The sequence below is a fragment of the Delphinapterus leucas genome, chromosome 9, assembly GCF_059928025.1.
Source record: "Delphinapterus leucas isolate spDelLeu-1000000601 "Yukka" chromosome 9, BTC_Dleu_Yukka2, whole genome shotgun sequence".
Classification (NCBI taxonomy): Eukaryota; Metazoa; Chordata; class Mammalia; order Artiodactyla; family Monodontidae; genus Delphinapterus; species Delphinapterus leucas.
In genome coordinates, this window is record NC_143137.1 from 323030 (window position 1) to 340914 (window position 17885).

Genomic DNA, 17885 nt, shown 5'->3' on the forward strand with positions numbered 1-17885 from the left:
TGTGTTACTTAGGAAGGTAGGTGTGGCAGTTCCAGACCATGTCCCAGTCACCGGTACAAACCTGCCTGAGATGCATCGTGCAGCTGTGCCAGAACTGCAGTTTTCAGGATGTTAGTGTGGCCAGCGTGTTCTTCTTTCTTCGAGGGGTGGGGGAGTACGGAGCATTTCTCAGAGGAGAGCTCCCTGCCCAAAACAGCTTTAGCCTTTTTCTGCAGGGGTTGTTTTAACACCAAGTAGGTTTTTTCCTACCTCTGTGCTTATTTTCTCCAGTATACAGGCCCCATCATGGAGAACCATTAGAATTCTAATCCTCATCTGGGAGACGGTGTGGAGAGGAGCCGAACGTGGAAGATTTGTGCTGGCTCCTTTGGGCCAGAAGGGGAGGGAAAGGTGGGCTTCTGAGGCTCTGAGCCTAGGTGCTGCAGGCAGGGGCCATGCTGGTGGCGAAGGAGGAGCTTGAGACTGTGCACTCCAGGAGCCCCTCGGCCCAGTGGCAAGGTAGGCAAGGGCTTCAGAGTGTCCTTAGAGTGTGGAGAGCCAGGGCCGCGTGGTTCTGTGTAGGGCTTCCCAGCAGCGGGCTTAAACAGCATTTTACAAACAGTAGATATACAGGAAGAATACTAAATGGCCTGTGTGGCGTTTTACTTAGAGTTGTCAGGAGATTGTAAGTCGTGTGTATGTTTTTCTCTTAGGTTCATTTTCCAGACACTGAAAGAGCAGAATGGCTAAATAAGGTAAGAGAAGAATACTGAACACCAGATATCAGTGGGAATTAGATGGTGACATGCCATATTTCCATATTTGGGGATTTGGACGCTGACAATATGTGAACGCATTTGGACTTAGTGGGTTGGCTTCTGCTCTCGAAAGAACTCGGTCATAACTGAGACATTACTTTCCTTTTCTAAACAGTGCAGACTATTTCTTTGACATGAGGAAGTTAATGATATATTCATAGTTGGATGTTTGGCCCTGTGTCTTCTTTTCTGATCAGCTACTGCTCAGATCTCTTTTATGATAGTCATAAGCGAAAATTTTGGAACATTATTGTGAAGAGGGAAATAACTCCCAAGAAATCTAGTGGTAGATAATAATCTTTTTTTTAAAGGTTATGTTTTTAGATCATTATACTTTGAAGTAGATCTCTTTTATCTCTATGTTTTATATATCCTTAGAGTTATATAGTAAAAACTAATGTGAATAATGATTACCCAAAAAGTAATCACTAGAAGTTAGTCCATCCTTAAAGAAAACTCATTAATGTTGAGAACGATACAGTTTTAGAAAGTTTTTTAGCAGTGAGTTGAAACCACAGGATTTTCTGACTTTTTAGCAATGATTAAATGTGCTGATATGATTAAACAGCATATTTAACTAGAATAACTAATTCCTGCAACATATTGGTTGGTTAATCAATAGTTTACTGTTGTAATACATTTAAAAATTTTAGGTGCGTAGCAAAAAGGACGCCCCCCCCCTTTGCTTTTCAAAAATTCTGGTAAACTATAGGAGCATAATTTTCCATGATGATTTAAGTACTATACCATCTTGTTTAACCTGAGCTCTTTCTCCTTTTCAGACTGTAAAACACATGTGGCCTTTCATTTGCCAATTTATAGAGAAGTTATTTCGAGAAACCATAGAGCCGGCTGTGCGGGGAGCACACACCCACCTCAGCACCTTCAGCTTCACGAGGGTTGACGTGGGGCAGCAGGTTTGTTTCTTCTTAAGTGTTCTCACCTGTGCACAACTGAAAAGAATGGTAAACTACCTGAGACTGTCTCTAGAGAAAGCTGTTTTGCGGAAGGTTGGCAGTGTGTGCGGGTCCTTCCCCAGGTCTGCCTCCCATGGGGCCCTCTCCTCCTCTGTTGGGGCCTCGCCTCGTTCGTTCACTGTGGTCTCTCGGCCAGTCCAGGTCCGTCGGAGGTCCCCTCAGCCCCAGAGAGTCTCTGCCCCACGTTCTTCTGTTAGAATTACCTTTGTACAGCTTTCTACCATCTGTCCTGCTGGAAAGGGAGTTCGATGTGTAAACTCACTAAGGATGATGAGACTGACAAAAGCTGGAGGTACCCGCTCCACCACAGCGTTTACAACAGCAGCTCAGGCTCCAGTGCTGGGCTTGCGGTGTGGCGGTAGTGACACAGGGGAAGGGAAAGGTAGGCTTTGTTGTTGGAATCATATTATATACAAAAGAAAGTCACTAATTCCAACACTGCTAGGAAGCCTCAAGACCACCATTAAGGGCAAGTTTCCTTTTTTATGTTTTTAAGTCAGTGTTTACAATAATTAGCAACAGTTGAAGGTAATATTTTTTCTGTTGAGGTGTAATTGACACATAACATAGCATTAGTTTCAAGGTAACATTGTTTTGGAGTTCAGTAGTCCTTTAAACTCACACACCAGGGCAGAGCCCGACAACCCACTCTCACCACGCCCTGTGTCCCGATATCTGTGCTTCAGCCTGTCGGGGTGTTAGTGAATGTGGCTGAGGACCATCTGACCCCCATCCATGTCACTGCCCCCAGACACGTTCCCATCCCACACTCCCCAGGCTGTCAGTCACCCTTCCCCATCAAGGCCTATTTTCTATGGGCAGAGAATGCTCCTTTTCTTCCGCTGTGCCTCAGGTGTGTGTGTCCTGCTAAGCTGTGTTGTGCAGGCCGTTTGCCCGCTTGGCTGTGAGGTCTGCAACACGCTGCAAGTCGGGGTGTGGGCATTCTTTTGTTTGAGCACACCGGGCCAGCACAGGACCACCATGGGACACTACCTTTAATTTTCACTTTACCTCAGTCACCTCAAACGATCACGACAGGTGGGAAGACACAGCTACAAGCTAGAATGCACGTGACTGTGAAGGGCGGATGGTGACTAGCTTAGGCCTCGACAGCCGTGTAAGGTCTCTGAGGCGCGTCCTTCCCCTGCCTGCCCCTTCTCCTCCAGCCCTACAGTCACTGTCTCCCTCTGGCTGGCGTTTGTGTCTCCCAGAGTTAGGTAAGCTCATGCTTGCGCAGATCTGGAATTCTCGCTGCAGCTGGGTTTGTCTCAGGAAGAATTACGTCCCTGTTCACATGCGCTTCAGTTTGATGCTGCGTAAGATCATCGTCAAGGAGACGGCAGGAATGCAGAGAGTAGTGCGGGTTCAGTCGGGGAGCTCGGCGTCACCGTGGCTGCATGGACCTCTTTTGGGCACACAGGACCCGGGCTGTTTGATTGAAGGGACAGAAGAGAGGGGCAGGAGAACCCGAGCAGAAAAGCCTGGGACCTGGGACGGTAGGAAGTGTAGACTTAGAGTTTCTCCTGCAGCTGGTTGAGGAATAAGGTTTCAGGACACTCACACTGTCAGAGTGAGCAGTAAGACTCCAGAGGTCTGGTAGTTCTTCAGCTTGAGTTTTTAATGCTCAAATGTCATGTTGAAAACTTTCTTAGGAGGGGTTTCAAATCAATTAATGGGAAAAAGGTTTTGAAATGATGTTGAAATATAGCAGTTATTGTAGGTCTGCCTTTTCTTTTTACAGAGTCATTTGATTGTGACCTTGTTGCATGTATTAGGTGTTGTATTAGGTGTTGAAAATATAGCTAGTATTTTTGATTCACTCAAAAGCCCCATTTTTATTAAAATCTTAAGAAATGGAAAATTATGACATAAAGAAATTATGACATAAAGAAAAAATGAAAGGAAGTTATATTTTAAACAATTAGTAAGGATGGAGTAGAGGGAAAGGGTCAAAGTCATCTGGAGCCCAAGGCTCCTGGGAAGGAGCGAAGCAGGGTCATAGCGGAGCTGTGTCTGTGGCCTCTGAGCACCTGCTGTGCCAGGCCGTGCTCCTCGACCCGCATGGTCCTGTGTCCTGTAGCCTCGCTATTGCCCATGTGGAGCTGCCCTCCCGACCGTGCTTTACAGATGAGGGCGCTGAGGGACAGAGGTTTAACAACTTGCTGGAGGTGAAACAGCTAGTACATTGTGAAGCAGAGGAGTTTTCACTCCTGTGGCCTGATGCTGAAGCTCGTTGTCTCAGCTCTGCTACGTCACAGGGCTTGGTTTTTCTTTCACCCTTCCTACGTTTTAAGTAAGCCAGTTCTTGTTTCAGCCCCTCAGGATCAATGGTGTTAAGGTGTATACTGAAAATGTGGACAAAAGGCAAATTATTTTGGACCTTCAGATTAGGTAAGTTTGTATTTATGTCATAGTTAATGATGTGTGATGTCACTTAGCTGTACCCATAAGGTGGAGGTTATAATGAGCACATTTCTTACCTGCTGTTTGATGGAATTGGACTAACTTCTTGTTGAAGACCTAAATTTATTTACTTTCTGGTTTTAGTTCCTGGCAGCCTATATAATTGCTATCATTCATAAAACATGTTAAATAAAAGAAAGTAAAGGCACTACAAGAAAAGAAAACGACAGACCCATATCCCTTGTGAACATTGATGCCACAATCCTCAAGAAAGTGCTAGCAAACTGAATTCAGCAACACAGTAAAAGGATTATACACCGTGACCAAGTGGGATTTATTCCTGGGATGCAAGGATGGTTCAGCAAAGAAAAGTGATCGGTGTAATGCCCCACATTAACAGAATGAAGGGGGAAAAAAAACCCCGCATGATTATCTCAGTTGATGCAGAAAAAGCATTTGGTGAAATTCAACACACTTTCATGATAAAAACACTTAAACAAGAAACAGACAGAAACTACTTCAGCATAATAAAAGGCATATATTCCCAGCAAGCGGCATGCTCAGTGGTGAAAGACAAACCTTTTCCTCTGAGATCAGGAACAAGACAGGGATGCCTGCTTTCACCACTACTGTTCAACATGGTACTGGAAGTTCTTTTAGAGCAATTAGGTATGAAGAAAACGAAGTGAATGGCATACAAGTTGGAAAGGAGAAAGTAAAATTATCTTTGTACACAGGTAATATGATCTATGTAGAAAACCTGAAAGATTCCACAAAAAAAAGCTTTTAGAACTAGTAAATGAATTTAGCAAAGTAGAAGGATACAAAATCAATGCAAAAAAAAAAAAATCAGTTGCATTCTGTACCCTAACAACGAGCAATCCAAAAAGGAAATTAAGAAAACAATTTCATTTACAATAGAAACAGAAAGAATAAAATACTTAGAAATTAACTTAACCAAGGAGGTGGAAGACTTGTACAATGAAAACTACAGAACATTGCTGTAAGAAATTAAAGAAGGCATAAATACATAGGGATACATCCCATGTTTGTGGTTTGGAAGACTTAACATTGTTAAAAGTCAACACTAAAAGCAATCTGTAGAAGCAGTGTAATCCATATAATCATATATCTGATAAGGGATTGAGATCCAGAATGTATAAGGAACTCCTACAACTCAACAGCAACAAAAAAACAAATAACCTGATTCAGAAATGAACAAAGGACTTGAATAGACATTTCTGCAAAGAAGATACACAAGTGGACACAGGCACACGAAAGGGTGCTCAACATCACTGTTAATCAGGGAGAAGCAAATCCAGACTACAGTGAGATACCGCCTCACACCCATCAGGATGGCACCTATCAGAAAACAGATTAGTGAGGATGTGCAGAAATTGGAACCCCTGTGCACTGATGGCGGGAATGTAAAAGGTACAGTTGCTATGGAAACAGAATAGTTGTTCCTCAAAAAATTAAACAATTACTGTATGACCCAGCACTTCCATTTCTGGGTACATACCCAAAATAATTGAAAACAAGGTCTCAAAGAGGTATTTGCGCACTTGTGTTCATAGCAGCTAAAACATGGAAGCAACCCAGGTGTTCATTGACTGTTGAATGGGTAAGCAAGGTGTGTTATGTACATACAGTGGAGTATCATTCAGCCTTTATAAAGAAGGAAATCCTGCAGTGTGTAGTGTCCATCCTGCTACAACAGGGATGAACCTTGAGGACATTATGCTAAACGAAATAGGATAGTCACGAAAAGACAAATCCTGTCTGATTCCACTCATGTGAGGCCCCCATTCACAGAGACAGAAAGTAGGATGAAGGCTGCAGGGGGCTGGGGGAGGCAGGATCAGAAGTTGCTGTTTAACGGGTATAGAATTTCAGTTTTGCAAGATGCAGAGAGATCTGGAAGTGATGATGGTGGTGATGGTTGCGCAATCATCTGAATGTGCTTAATGCCACTGAGCCGCGCACTTAAAAATGGTTGAGGCGGTCATTTTATGTATATTTTACCACAATAAAGAATAATTGGGAAAAAAATTACTTAGGGGTCTGCCAGGTGCCTTGCCTGCATGGTAGAGAGGTTTTCTCTGGCTCTTGTCTTCACTGTTCGTGGGCGTTTTTTTCTTTTTCTTTTTTGGTGTCTTAGTGACTGCCAAGATTCCGGCTTTCCCTGAGGCCCCGGCCCAGCTGTGTGCAGGCCGCTGCTGAGCTGCTGACTGACACACGGCTCCGCAGGGTTTGGTTTGTTGTTTTGGCTAAGGATCATTTTATTTTATCATGTCATCTTTGAGTTTCTGAAGTATATTAATATAGTAAATGAACAGTCAGTACCAATTACCTTTATTCTAGAAGGGAGCATAGAATGTTGTGATGATGTGATACGGAAAACTCTGCGTCTTTAACATATTTGGAACTACTGCAAACGCTGCTGCTGTCAGTGCAGTAGAAGAGGAAGCCCCGCGTGTGTCTTCGGGTCAGCCGCACCCTGGGAGGGCTGTCCACTAGGCCGAGGGTGAGCTTCAGGAGCGTGGGAGCCTTGTTCTCTTGTTCCAGCGCTGAGGGAGCACTTCATACACGTTCATTAAATAAACATCGGAGTGAATCTGCTACCGGACGCCATTTTGAAGATGCAGCCTGGCTTTTGTGGCTTCAGCAGACGTGATGGCGTACGCACGTTACGCAGCTCAGATGTTTAGGTCTCTAAGAAGTCTGCATTCTGCTTTTTCCTGTGTTCCAGATAAGGACCGTAACTAGGTTACTGGCCGTGGAGTTGGGGAAGGAGTAATTGAGAGCTATGAGGAAATAAATGATCAAGTCTTGGTGTGTGTGGGCGAAAACCTGTCGCTCACCATCTGCCTCTACAAGGGTGAGGCCGCCAGCCACTGCAGTTGCTGACCTTCCACACACCCTGAAAGGAGTTCAGGGCAGAGATCAGAAATGAGGCCCTCTGTGCTCTGGGAAAACTGGCAGAACAGGTCTTCAGATAGATATATTCAGGAGACGATGTTATGAGCCCAATTTCTTGCATCTTCTCATAGCTAGAAAAGCACTGCTGTCATTAACTCAGATGTCTGCCCCTCGTGGCTAGCAGCAACTTTCTGCCAAAATGTGTGCTTGACTGTACGTCCCCCCTTCACCAAAAGAACCTACAGGTATTGACTTTTACATCAGAACTGTGAATATTGGAAGACTTTTATCCCAGACGCCTTCTGTCACTATTTTGCTCATGTGCTTAGACAGTCTCTCTCATGATTATCAAATTGCCCCCCCTTACGCTCCCACGCAGGAGCCAAGAGTCCAAGAGTCAAGGGTGGGAGTCAAATCATACGGATCCCACGCAAAATGTAGTGGACGTGCCATGTTCACAGTAAAGATGGGTGCAAGCCTTACATTCAGCATCATGCTGTATTCATGTTTGTTTCACATTAATGATTGAAAAGACTTAATCGTTGAGTAAAATTGATACCTCAGATGGATGTAATGTCTTTAACCTTTGACATCAGAGGGCCCTGAGCACTGCTAATTTCCTCAGTACGGGGAGCTTGGGCGCAGCGTTTATTTGTGGTGAAACATAATCTCAGCATTTTTTATGTTTTAAACAAGCATAGTTGTTTATAAAACAAATGAAAACTACACTCCGTCAAGAGACTGCTCCAGAAGCTGCACTTTGAGAAGTGACATTTATACCAAGGCCTCTGGCCAGGCTGCCTGCCTCGCCACCCATGCGGTGGTCCTGACTGGTGTCAGTGACCGCTCCAACGCAGGCACTAGAACACTCTGGCACGGCCAGGCTGCAGGTTACAGCTTTGCCTACAGTCTAGTTCTGGCTGCTTTACTATCATTGTATTCAGATTATATAGCTTGCAGGTCTGTGGTGATTAAGAGAATGTAATACAGAACTTTTTCTTTGCTAGTTTTGTAGGAAATTGTGAGATTGATTTGGAGATCCAGCGATATTTTTGTAGAGCTGGTGTGCAAAGTATACAGGTAAGGTTTTTTTAAGTTTCATAGTCTTCTCAAATTCTCTGTGCTCTATTCAGAAAGAAAATCATGAAGTTTTTATTAACTCAGAATTTCTTTGAAGTTAAGTTTTTGTTTATAGGTTATACCTTGAGAGAAACCTGAAGTCAGATGCTCAGGAATCACTGAGAGGATCCTGCATCCTCCTTCTTGCGTCTGTAATGGCCTGTGGAATTGTTTTCTGTTAACGTTTCGGTTTCCCATTTGAATTTAGATTCATGGTACAATGCGGGTGATCCTGGAACCACTGATTGGAGACATGCCCTTAGTGGGAGCTTTGTCTATCTTCTTCCTTAGGAAGCCAGTAAGTCAATGTTTATTTCATTCTTTTCTTGCCATTCACTGACAAGAATGTGTACATATCAAAGAATAGACAGAGTGGAGAAAAAGAGCTTAACTCACTTTATTCCCTTTGATGCATGAATCCTGCGTGCTTTCATCTCTTTGTGCCTTAACAGAGGGCTTCACATCTCTTGATGGACAACTTTTTTCCTCATTATAAGAATGTTTGCTGCAGAAAATTTGAAAGCAGACCTTAGAAAGTATAGGTTGTAACTAACATTCAGCACCTATCACTGAGTATGATATATATTTACTCATTCAATCCTCATAGCTCTGTAGTTAAATAACTAACACTAAATACTTTTGCTGACCAGGACCTGAGAGTCTGATTTGTCCAAGTCACAAAACTAGTAAGTTTGGGGATCTGCACCTGGACCTGCCCTGGTCTGGCAGAGTTGCTATCCTCATACTCCCCCTAAGTCTCCCTGCAGCCGTCCCCCACCCCGCCATTGCCTGCCTCTTGGGGTGTGTTGAATGAAGCACACAGTATGCTGTGTTTTTAAGAGTCACAAAGATTAATTTTAACTAAATTATATTTTAACATTTGGATAAACCATGATATTATTATTTCACATTCCATTTTTGTTATAAGTCGTCAATACTTATTATTAGCCACAAAAGTAAGACAACAAACATGTCACCTACCTAGACTCTCCCTCACTGGGACCGTATCTCCTCACCGAGGCCCCTCCCCTTACTGAGACTGTCCATCCTCACCTGGGTGGCTCCATTCCTACAAGGCTCCTCATCTGGGCTTCTGCAGCCTCTGCTTGGCTTTCTGCCTTGGCTCTGTCCTCAGTGGACTTCACTGCTAGGGGTCTTGCCCCGGCAGACTGACCCGCCAGGGGCCGGCTCTCACTCGCAGACGGTCATCTGTCCAGTGCAGTGGTAGTACCACCCCCACCCCTCCCCCATCGTCCCTTCCACCTCCCTCCTTCTCTCTCTCTCTCCTCTCCCAGAATGCTGCCCTTCCCAGGACATGGGCAGCCAGGTTCCCTCCTTGTCCCTGTGCCTCGCAGCACACTTCTTAATCTTTGGAAGGCACAGCCATATCTGTCTCCATACAGTTCAGTAAATGTCTGATGAATGAATGGATCTGTTTCTCAGATACCTCTTCACGGTGTGCCATTTTTGTAACCTGCAATGAGTCCTTTCTGGAGGTGTCATTAACATCATGTGTAGTGTAAAATGGGGATATTCATTTGTATACTTTGATTCAAATAACTTAATACAAATTATTGTTGCTGGTTTCTAAAATACAAGTTTATCTAGACCAAACAAGTGGTGCTTTTCTGCATAAAAACATAAGAAGTAAGTGTCATCACTTTTTGTTACCACTAAAATTATTATTCTCATTTGCTTTTTATTGCTTAAATAATTGGCTTATTTTGAACGTATCTTAACGACACAAAGCATGGTAAAATTCAAAAGCTATTAAGGAACATCTGTGTTAAATTTTAATTTATTAAAATTTTGAGAAATGAAGAAATCCGTAAAAGATTCAACATTCATGGGTTTTTTTTCCCCCACATACAAGTTATTGAAAAGACAGTACGTTTTAAAAAATTCCTTCATTAATGAATATAAAAAACTAATCCTTAGCAAGTTGATAAGTATTTTTAGTTTGCAGGGAATTTTTAACAGTTTAAAGAAAGAGTTCTTTATTCAGCTCAGAATGTGACAAAATCCAAATCTTTAAATCTTCCTCAAAACTTTGTAATATTCTTCATTGGATCTTTCTTAGGTATACTTAGTTTAAAAATAACATTGTAGGGACTTCCCTGGTGGTCCAGTGGTTCAGACTCTGTGCTTCCACTGCAGGACCCAGGTTCAGTCCCTGGTCAGGGAACTAGGATCCCACAAGCCGTGCAGCCAAAAAGTAAAAAAAAAAAAAAAAAATAACATTATAATATTAATTTCCAAATGAAATTTTAGTACTCAGAAAAGCAGGATGAGGCTGTGAAAGGTTGAGGATCACTTGTATCCTTATATGGTGAATTACAGCCACCAAGCACAGGCTTCAGAGAAAAGGGACTTTTTCAGTCGCTTTCATCTGGAAAATGTAAGAGCAGAATTCCCTGCTGGCTGCCAAGTCCTTCCTCACCCCAGTGAAAAACAGAAAGATTTGGGGGTTTGACTATTCAGATGATTTAGAAGCATGGCAACCTTCAGAAGAATATGAAACTTTCGCACGTTTTTTTGCTCGTTGATTTGTTTAGATTAGTTCTGATAATGTGCTACTTGTTTTTAAAAAAATAACCACAGGTGTCTGCAGTGCTGACTTCGTTGAGCACAGTGTGGGCAGGGCGGATGTACTGTCACCTTATTTCAGGTTAAGTGACAGATGTGAGCGCCACACAGCCTCACTTTCCGCTCCTGGTTCTTTCTCTCCTTTGAACTGCATGCTTTGAGCAAACTACCATCTTCTCCCAGTATCCACAGGGGATTGGTTCCCGGACTCCCATGGACCGAAATCCGTGGGTGCTCAAGTTCCTTATTAAATGGCGTAGCATTTGTACATAACCTACGCACATCCTCTCGTATCCTTTAAATCATCTCTAGATCACTTATAACACCTAGTACGGTGTAAATTCTGTGTAAATAGTTGAAAGTCCAATGTAAATAGTTGCCCTAGTGCAGCAGATTCAAGCTTTGCTTTTTGGAACTTCTGGAATTTTTTCTTTCTGAATACTTTTGATCCGTATTTGGTTGAATCTGAGGAGACGGAACTGGAACCCTCAGATACAGAGGCCCAACTGTGTTTAATTTCTGTAAGCCTCAGTCTCCCCATCGGTAACATGGGGAGTACACTTATACCTCCCTCAAAAGATTAGAGGTGACGATTAAATGTAAAACACTTGGTATAGCACCTGGCACATAGTGAGTCTTCAGATGTTTCAGAAATTAAATATTTTCCTGTACGTAGGGTTAGCATTCTGGTGGGGTCCTGGCAGCAGAGGCCGAGCACTGGTAAGCACAGAAGCTTGGGTTAAGGTTCTGGTACGAGCCAGGGCGTGACCTACTCTCTGCCCTTGGACGTGTCCCAGGGAAGTGGCGGCCACCTACTCATGCTAACTTTGCAGTTGTTGGGATTGCCTCTGGCATACACTCTTAAGGGTGTTTCACAATCCTTAGGTCATTTTTAGGTTTGTCTCAGGAGTATGGATTAGAGTAGACTGAGTCAGGAGGTCCTTTCTAGAACTTCTCCAGGAGATGGTCTGGGGCTCACTCTGAATGTGTTTATCCTAAAGGGGTCCTCCCAGCTAGCAAAGGACATGCCTGCTGAGGCTTTGGTCCACAGATTGAGCTTCTTCATCTATAAAATGTAAATAACATCTTCCTTTTAGAGTGATTGTGAAAAGAAATTGAATCCTACTAGCTAGGACTCCAGCAATTGAGGTACCTTAAGCAAAGGAAGGGGGAGAAGGGGAGGCTTTATTTAAAAACAAAATGAGCATATATCGATGTCTTATGAAACCCATGTAGGGGCTGCAGTTGGGAGTCAGGAACAGGACGGAATGTGGACGCCGTGGCCACTGTCTCTTGTGCCTGTTCTGCCTCAGCTTCGTTCTTCTCTCACCCTGAGACCAGCCTCCTCTGGTCCTTCAGGCCACAGGCCAGAAACACTGGCTGCCAGTGCCCCCAGGAGTGAGCCTCCCGGTCTCCCCTTCGTCCTTGCCTGCCCTATTCCAGCTGCATCAGATACAGACCCTTAACCCCGAGACCAGGAATAGGAAGGTTGCAGCATTCGAATGAGGCTTCCCGAAACCGATTCCTGCAGCCCCGCATGGGAGGCGGCCATGAAGGGCGAGGCAGGGCTGGGCTGGCAGGTCCATGGAGCCCACTGGACGGAAGAGGCCCAGTCTTAGGCCACACATTAAGCCACTGGGGAGTTTGCGGCTGTTTATCCCGCCAGGTGTTCTCTGCATTTCTTGCATCTGGGGTTTGATATCTTTCATCATTTTGGAGCGTCTTACCCCACCACCATTGTTGCGGTGCTCTTTCAGTGGCCCTGCCCCCTCCCTGTGACTCTGTCTTTGGAGGGTCTTGTGCAGGAGAGAGTGTCGCCCCCGCCCCCAGCAATACTGGATCTCTGTGGTCAAGGCATAGAGGGTGAATTCTGTTCCTGTCCTCTGAGTGGCTGTGGGCCCTCGCCTCTCGAAGGCAGGGCTTCTGCCTTTCCTGCAGCAGCTGTGCTCTCCCGGGCCTGCCCTATTTCTGTGGATTTCACAGGGTTTACTCTGGCTCTCCTGCCCTGGGATGGCCCTGTCGCCTCAGCTCTCCATGCATCCAGGAGTGATGCTCTTCCCAGTTTTCTACATCCCAAGTGAAAGCTGGAAGTCCTAGGAGCTTTAAGACATAAGAAAAATATTCGTGACCTTTACCACCAGCCCAAATGAGAAAATTCAGAAACTCTGGAGAAGGGTGGAGCCACCAGTCTGTTTTGTTTTGTTTTTAAATATTTATTTTCTTTTTGGCTGCATCTGGTCTTAGTTGCGGTACGTGGGCTCTTCCTTGTGCCGCGCGTGCTCAGTAGTTGTGGTGCGCAGGCTTAGTTGCTCCGCTGCATGCGGGATCTTAGTTCCCTGGCCAGGGATCGAACCCGCGTCCCCTGCATTGGAAGACGGATTCTTAACCACTGGACCACCAGGGAAGTCTCCACCAGTCTGTTTTTAACAGACTTCCCGTGTAGGACGCCTGGCGTGTCGTCAGTGCTGAAATGAGCAGTGGCTGTTGCCGGCTCTTCTGCAACCCTCAGATGGCACGGAGGGCAGAGGGCAGCTGGCTGAGGTTCCCGTGAACACATGCTGCGCTGGTGGGGTTCCAGTTGCAACGTGCCCACCTTACTCACTGTTCCTTGGCAGCCCAAAGAGCTGATTTCCTGTCCTTTGGAAGCACATCTCACTGATTCTTCAGTTTCCCGAAAGGAGATCCCAGTCATCCAGACTTGGTGGGGGAGGCACTAATTTTAGTTGCTTTCCCAAAGCGCTGCCTGGATCTGCCCCTCCCGGTGGCTCCCCTCTGTGCCCCCGCCCTCACACCTGTCCACCTGCTCACACACTCACTCTCGTCCTCCCACACACGGTCACTCACACTCCTCTCCCACCCCCTCAGCTTGGCTCTTCTGTCCCCTGGCCTCCCTGTGTTCATGGACAGGCCAGCTCCCCCTTCAGGGCCTTGAACGTGGAGGCCCTTCCCCTGGGGCCTTCTTTCTTGCATTCAGATCTCTTCTTTTCAAACTCACCTGAGTCTGTCCTTCCATGAATTCTGCCCCTGCCTCCCAGGCATTTTGTTTCTCAGAATTTGGGTAGCATTCAGGTATATCTTATCATTTTGACCAGGGTCCTGCAAGCAGGCCCTCTGTCACCTGAGAGTTTGTAATCTGGTTATATTCCCTTCCAGATGACCGCCCTTTGGGAGGGCCTTTGAGTGCTTCTTTACTTCTGATTCAGCAGGATGCCCCAGGCTCACGTTAACAGTTTTTGTCCCAGACCTGGAATCAGCCATTTCTTCAAAATCCCCTGTTCCTTTTAGTGGAAAACGCGTTTAGAGATCATAGTCAGGGTGCTATAGGGAGTCCTAGGGAGGTTAGTGTTTCAGGACTTTATTAAAGTTGTTGCTTTTGAGTTTTGCTCTGTCCGAAAGAATCTTGACCCTTCCAGTTCATATTTATAACCACCTACTCCCCAGCTTTGTCACTCCAGCTATATGGGTAATAGAGGTCATGCAGTTTCACTTAGTATCTTCTACAATATAAAGCACAAGTAATTTCATTATGTGCAGTATCCATCTTGACAGGAAAAGCAGTGTTTCCAGTCAGTACTTTTTACCTGTCCACATCTGTTTAATAGAATCTCAGCCAACTATATAGGAATTATTCTAAGATAAATACCCACTAGAAAAATGAGCAATAAAATACAGATGTTGAATGAATGAATGGAACGTGTCCCACTAATATAGGAATATGCAGACTGAAGCAGTGATAAAGTACCATTCTTTAACTGCTGGATAGACTGATTTTTAATATAGGTGTAAAATATTTTTAATAGGGTGTAAAGAAAGGACATTTTACACAGTTTTGATGGGAATGTAAGTTTGTACAATATTAGGGCAATTATGTAGCATCTATCAACATAAAAAATGAGCATGTATCTTTGACCAGAATTTCCACTCTTTGAATGCTAGTCTCCATGTGTATGTAACAACACGTGTGTACAAAGATATTCACTGATTCATTACTTACAATAAAAGAGAAATTGTAAATAAGTGCTTGTCAATAGGAGGATGGGTATATAAATAGTTATGATTTTACTGGAGTAAATTATGACATCAAAAGAACAAAACAAGAACAGGCAAGGTATCTATACCAACAAGGGACAACGGCCTTGATGTTTTACAAAGTGAAAAACAAGGTATAGGACAGTATTATGTACCAAACCCATTTCATTTATAAAGAAACAAACCTGCATGATTTGATATGATAATTGGAAATAATTTGCATACTTAATATTTTTGCCCTTTCTTTAAAACAGCTTTTAGAAATTAATTGGACAGGACTGACTAATCTTCTCGATATCCCCGGATTGAAGTAAGTACTCTGTCACGTCCTGTGGGTAGCTTGCTGGTGGTGTCATGTGCGTTTCCAGTGTCGCGAAGACGACACAGATGTTTGAGAGCTGTGTCTTCCGAGCATGGTCCATGCTTTCTGCGTGGGCTCTCTTGGGCTCTGGTGTTGTCGCCCCGTCTGAGGCTCTGGGTCAGAGCTGCATGAGAGCCCTGTTAGGACTAGATGGAGCCTTTTCATTAGTCATGAGATGTCTTTCCAGTTTTGGTGTTTTAATATTCCAGAAAATTAAAGAGAACTTTAAAAAGTTTTCAAGCTTAGATGTTTCAAAAGTAGCCCTTTCTGGAATCTTTTCGAGCTGTGCTGCGCCTTCCCTTTCTGCGTTATGTGCCTTGACCCGTGCCTCCCTGGAGGGGTAGGTGTCAGCCCTGGACCTGGGAGCTGCATCGTGTGGCTGGGAGGCCCTCATTGTTCAGTGTACCCTAGTGTCTGAAACACGAGGCAACCTTCCACCACGAGCATGTGAAGCCCTTCAGGGCTTGTCCCGCCTGTGAGAGAAGTGATGCTTCCCAGTCGCATCACAGAGTCCATCTGTCCTCCAAGGTGGAAGGCGGTGGCAGCAGACCTGTTAGCCACCTCTGAGCAGGAAGGTCTGAGGCTGCAGCCACCAAGCCTGCTTCTGCTGGTTTCACTGTTGCATTTGAAGGTTAAAGTGTGTTGCTTGTTGGTTAAAGTTACATATGTTTCTAGTGGACACTGCTAATCTGTGGGGGTTTTTTCCCCCTAAAATAGCTTAAAAATTGAAATACGAAAACCTTGGTTTCAATCTGTTTTTTTCTCTTCCCGTGTATTTGTTTATGCCCTTGAAATGGCCATTAGAAAGAATTTTATTTTGTTTCATTATAAGGGAAAAATTAAGACTACACTGAGGCATAGTCATAACAATAAAAGTCTTTTTTAGGTGCTGTGGTTTATTGGATATAGAAAAATACTGTTATCTTTAAAAGATTTTTGGAACGAAAGGAAAACTTTAAAAGAGTTTTGTTAAAGTGTTGATTAGGATTCTTGCTTGCAACAACAAACCCAACTTACCTGGTCTTCATTAAGTGAGTAAATAATTGAGTAAACAAATACTGTTTTTTAGAGACAGTCTATTCACTCATCCGACAAATGGGTACGGAGTGCCTGCTGTGAGTGCCAGCCGTGGCCATGAGCAGAGTGGAGCCTGCACCCTTGGCTGGTGTCGCCGAGAGGCCTGTGGCCCTGTCGGGTAGCCAGGCACAGCCAGGTGCTGGCGTCCACAGGACGGCTCCTGACTCTGCTTTTCTGTGTGTGGCTTTGTTGCCAGGCAGACTCTTGCTGTGAAGTAGCAGCTTCTAGCTTCTATTCTACACGCTCAGCAACCTCAGTTGGAAAAAGAACCTTTTCCCACGAGTTCCAGCAAAAGTTCTAAGGTTGACTTCTGTTTGTCTGCCTGTCCTTGGACAGACCCTCCTGGTTCTGAGGATCAGGTTGGGCCTCGTGCCCACGCTGAGAGGAGGCAGAGAAGTGCTTGAAGAAGCTCCAGTGAAGGGGGGTGGGCGGGGGGGGGGCCTCCCAAGGAAGGGTTCCAGAAGTTGGAGGAGAGGGTGCTGCTTAGCTGGCAAAAATGACAAATCCCTGCTGTCGTTTAGTGTAGAAGAGTGTGGTCTGCTTTCCTCCCCTCTGCGTCCTGGGAGGGGTTTGTCGAGCATCTGCCCTGCAGGCCGTGTTGTGCTGGCTCCCTGTAGAGAGCCAGAGGGCGGGCTCTGCCGCATGAGCCTGCAGCACAGCTCGGGGGTCAGTCCCAGAGCATTCAGTTAGAAGGGAGAAATGCATGCACACTCGCACGACGCACACATACAAATACAGCGCCATTTCATTGCATGATTTTATATGAAGGCAGGCTCTTTTTGTATAGTAATAGCTTCCAGCTGTTGTTTTATATATGGGTTTTCATATATACAGTGTATAAAACCTATTCTTCTATATTCATTATGTATAGGATTGCATTTGTCATTAAAAGTATCAATATATACTCATATATATTAGAAATACAGACGGAAATAGACACACACCATTCAAAAATGAGACTATGGTATAAAAGAGATATGGTAAAATACCCCTTTTAAATTATATATATTTATATATGATACATAATTATGTAAATTTTATGTGATACAATATACACATATCTACTTAACGTAAAACTTGTGCTACTGTTTCTCAAAGATTTTGTCAAACAGCTCACAGCTGTGGCAAGCCTTGTCTTATAAAAATAGATATTTAATAACTTTGAACCTAACATAATGAAATCTTGCGCCAAGCTTTACAAAATGAACATCTACATGCTCTATCCATTGACTACAAAACAGAATCCAAGGTATTATAAAGTAGCAGTGATGCCTGAATCACTTTACTTTACTGCAAATTTTAGCTATCCTTACCATTTTTCAACGAAGAGCCATAAACTGAGTGTTGAAGGGATGAAGGTTGTGACAGAAACAGAAGTAGGGTGATGAGCAGGGTCGGTTCCAAAGGACCAGAAGGGTGGGACACAGTGGAAGCTGTTCTGTGTGCTGAGCCCCAGCGTAGTCAGGACGAGCAGAGCGGCTCAGGGGATGCCCAGCCCCACTTGGGAGCCCGCGGGTGGGGCTGCCTGGCTGAGCCTTGTGCTGGCACCGTAGGCGTTAGAGAGAGGTGAGGCAGTGGCCGACCACCATAGCAGCTAAGGGATTCTTGAAACAT

The 17885-nt window shown here is 44.5% G+C and overlaps 1 protein-coding gene across 3 annotated transcripts in view; it reads left to right on the plus strand.

Annotated features, from left to right (window-relative positions):
• Positions 1 to 17885, plus strand: part of ESYT2 (extended synaptotagmin 2) — a 77228-nt gene that overhangs the window by 29410 nt on the left and 29933 nt on the right. For all 3 annotated transcript variants that reach the window (XM_089917105.1, XM_022576288.3, XM_022576293.3), the window contains exons 2-7: positions 693 to 734; positions 1580 to 1714; positions 4089 to 4165; positions 8107 to 8179; positions 8427 to 8516; positions 15088 to 15143. In XM_089917105.1, the coding sequence (XP_089773231.1) occupies positions 693 to 734; positions 1580 to 1714; positions 4089 to 4165; positions 8107 to 8179; positions 8427 to 8516; positions 15088 to 15143 (473 nt within the window). The remainder of the gene's footprint in view (positions 1 to 692; positions 735 to 1579; positions 1715 to 4088; positions 4166 to 8106; positions 8180 to 8426; positions 8517 to 15087; positions 15144 to 17885) is intronic.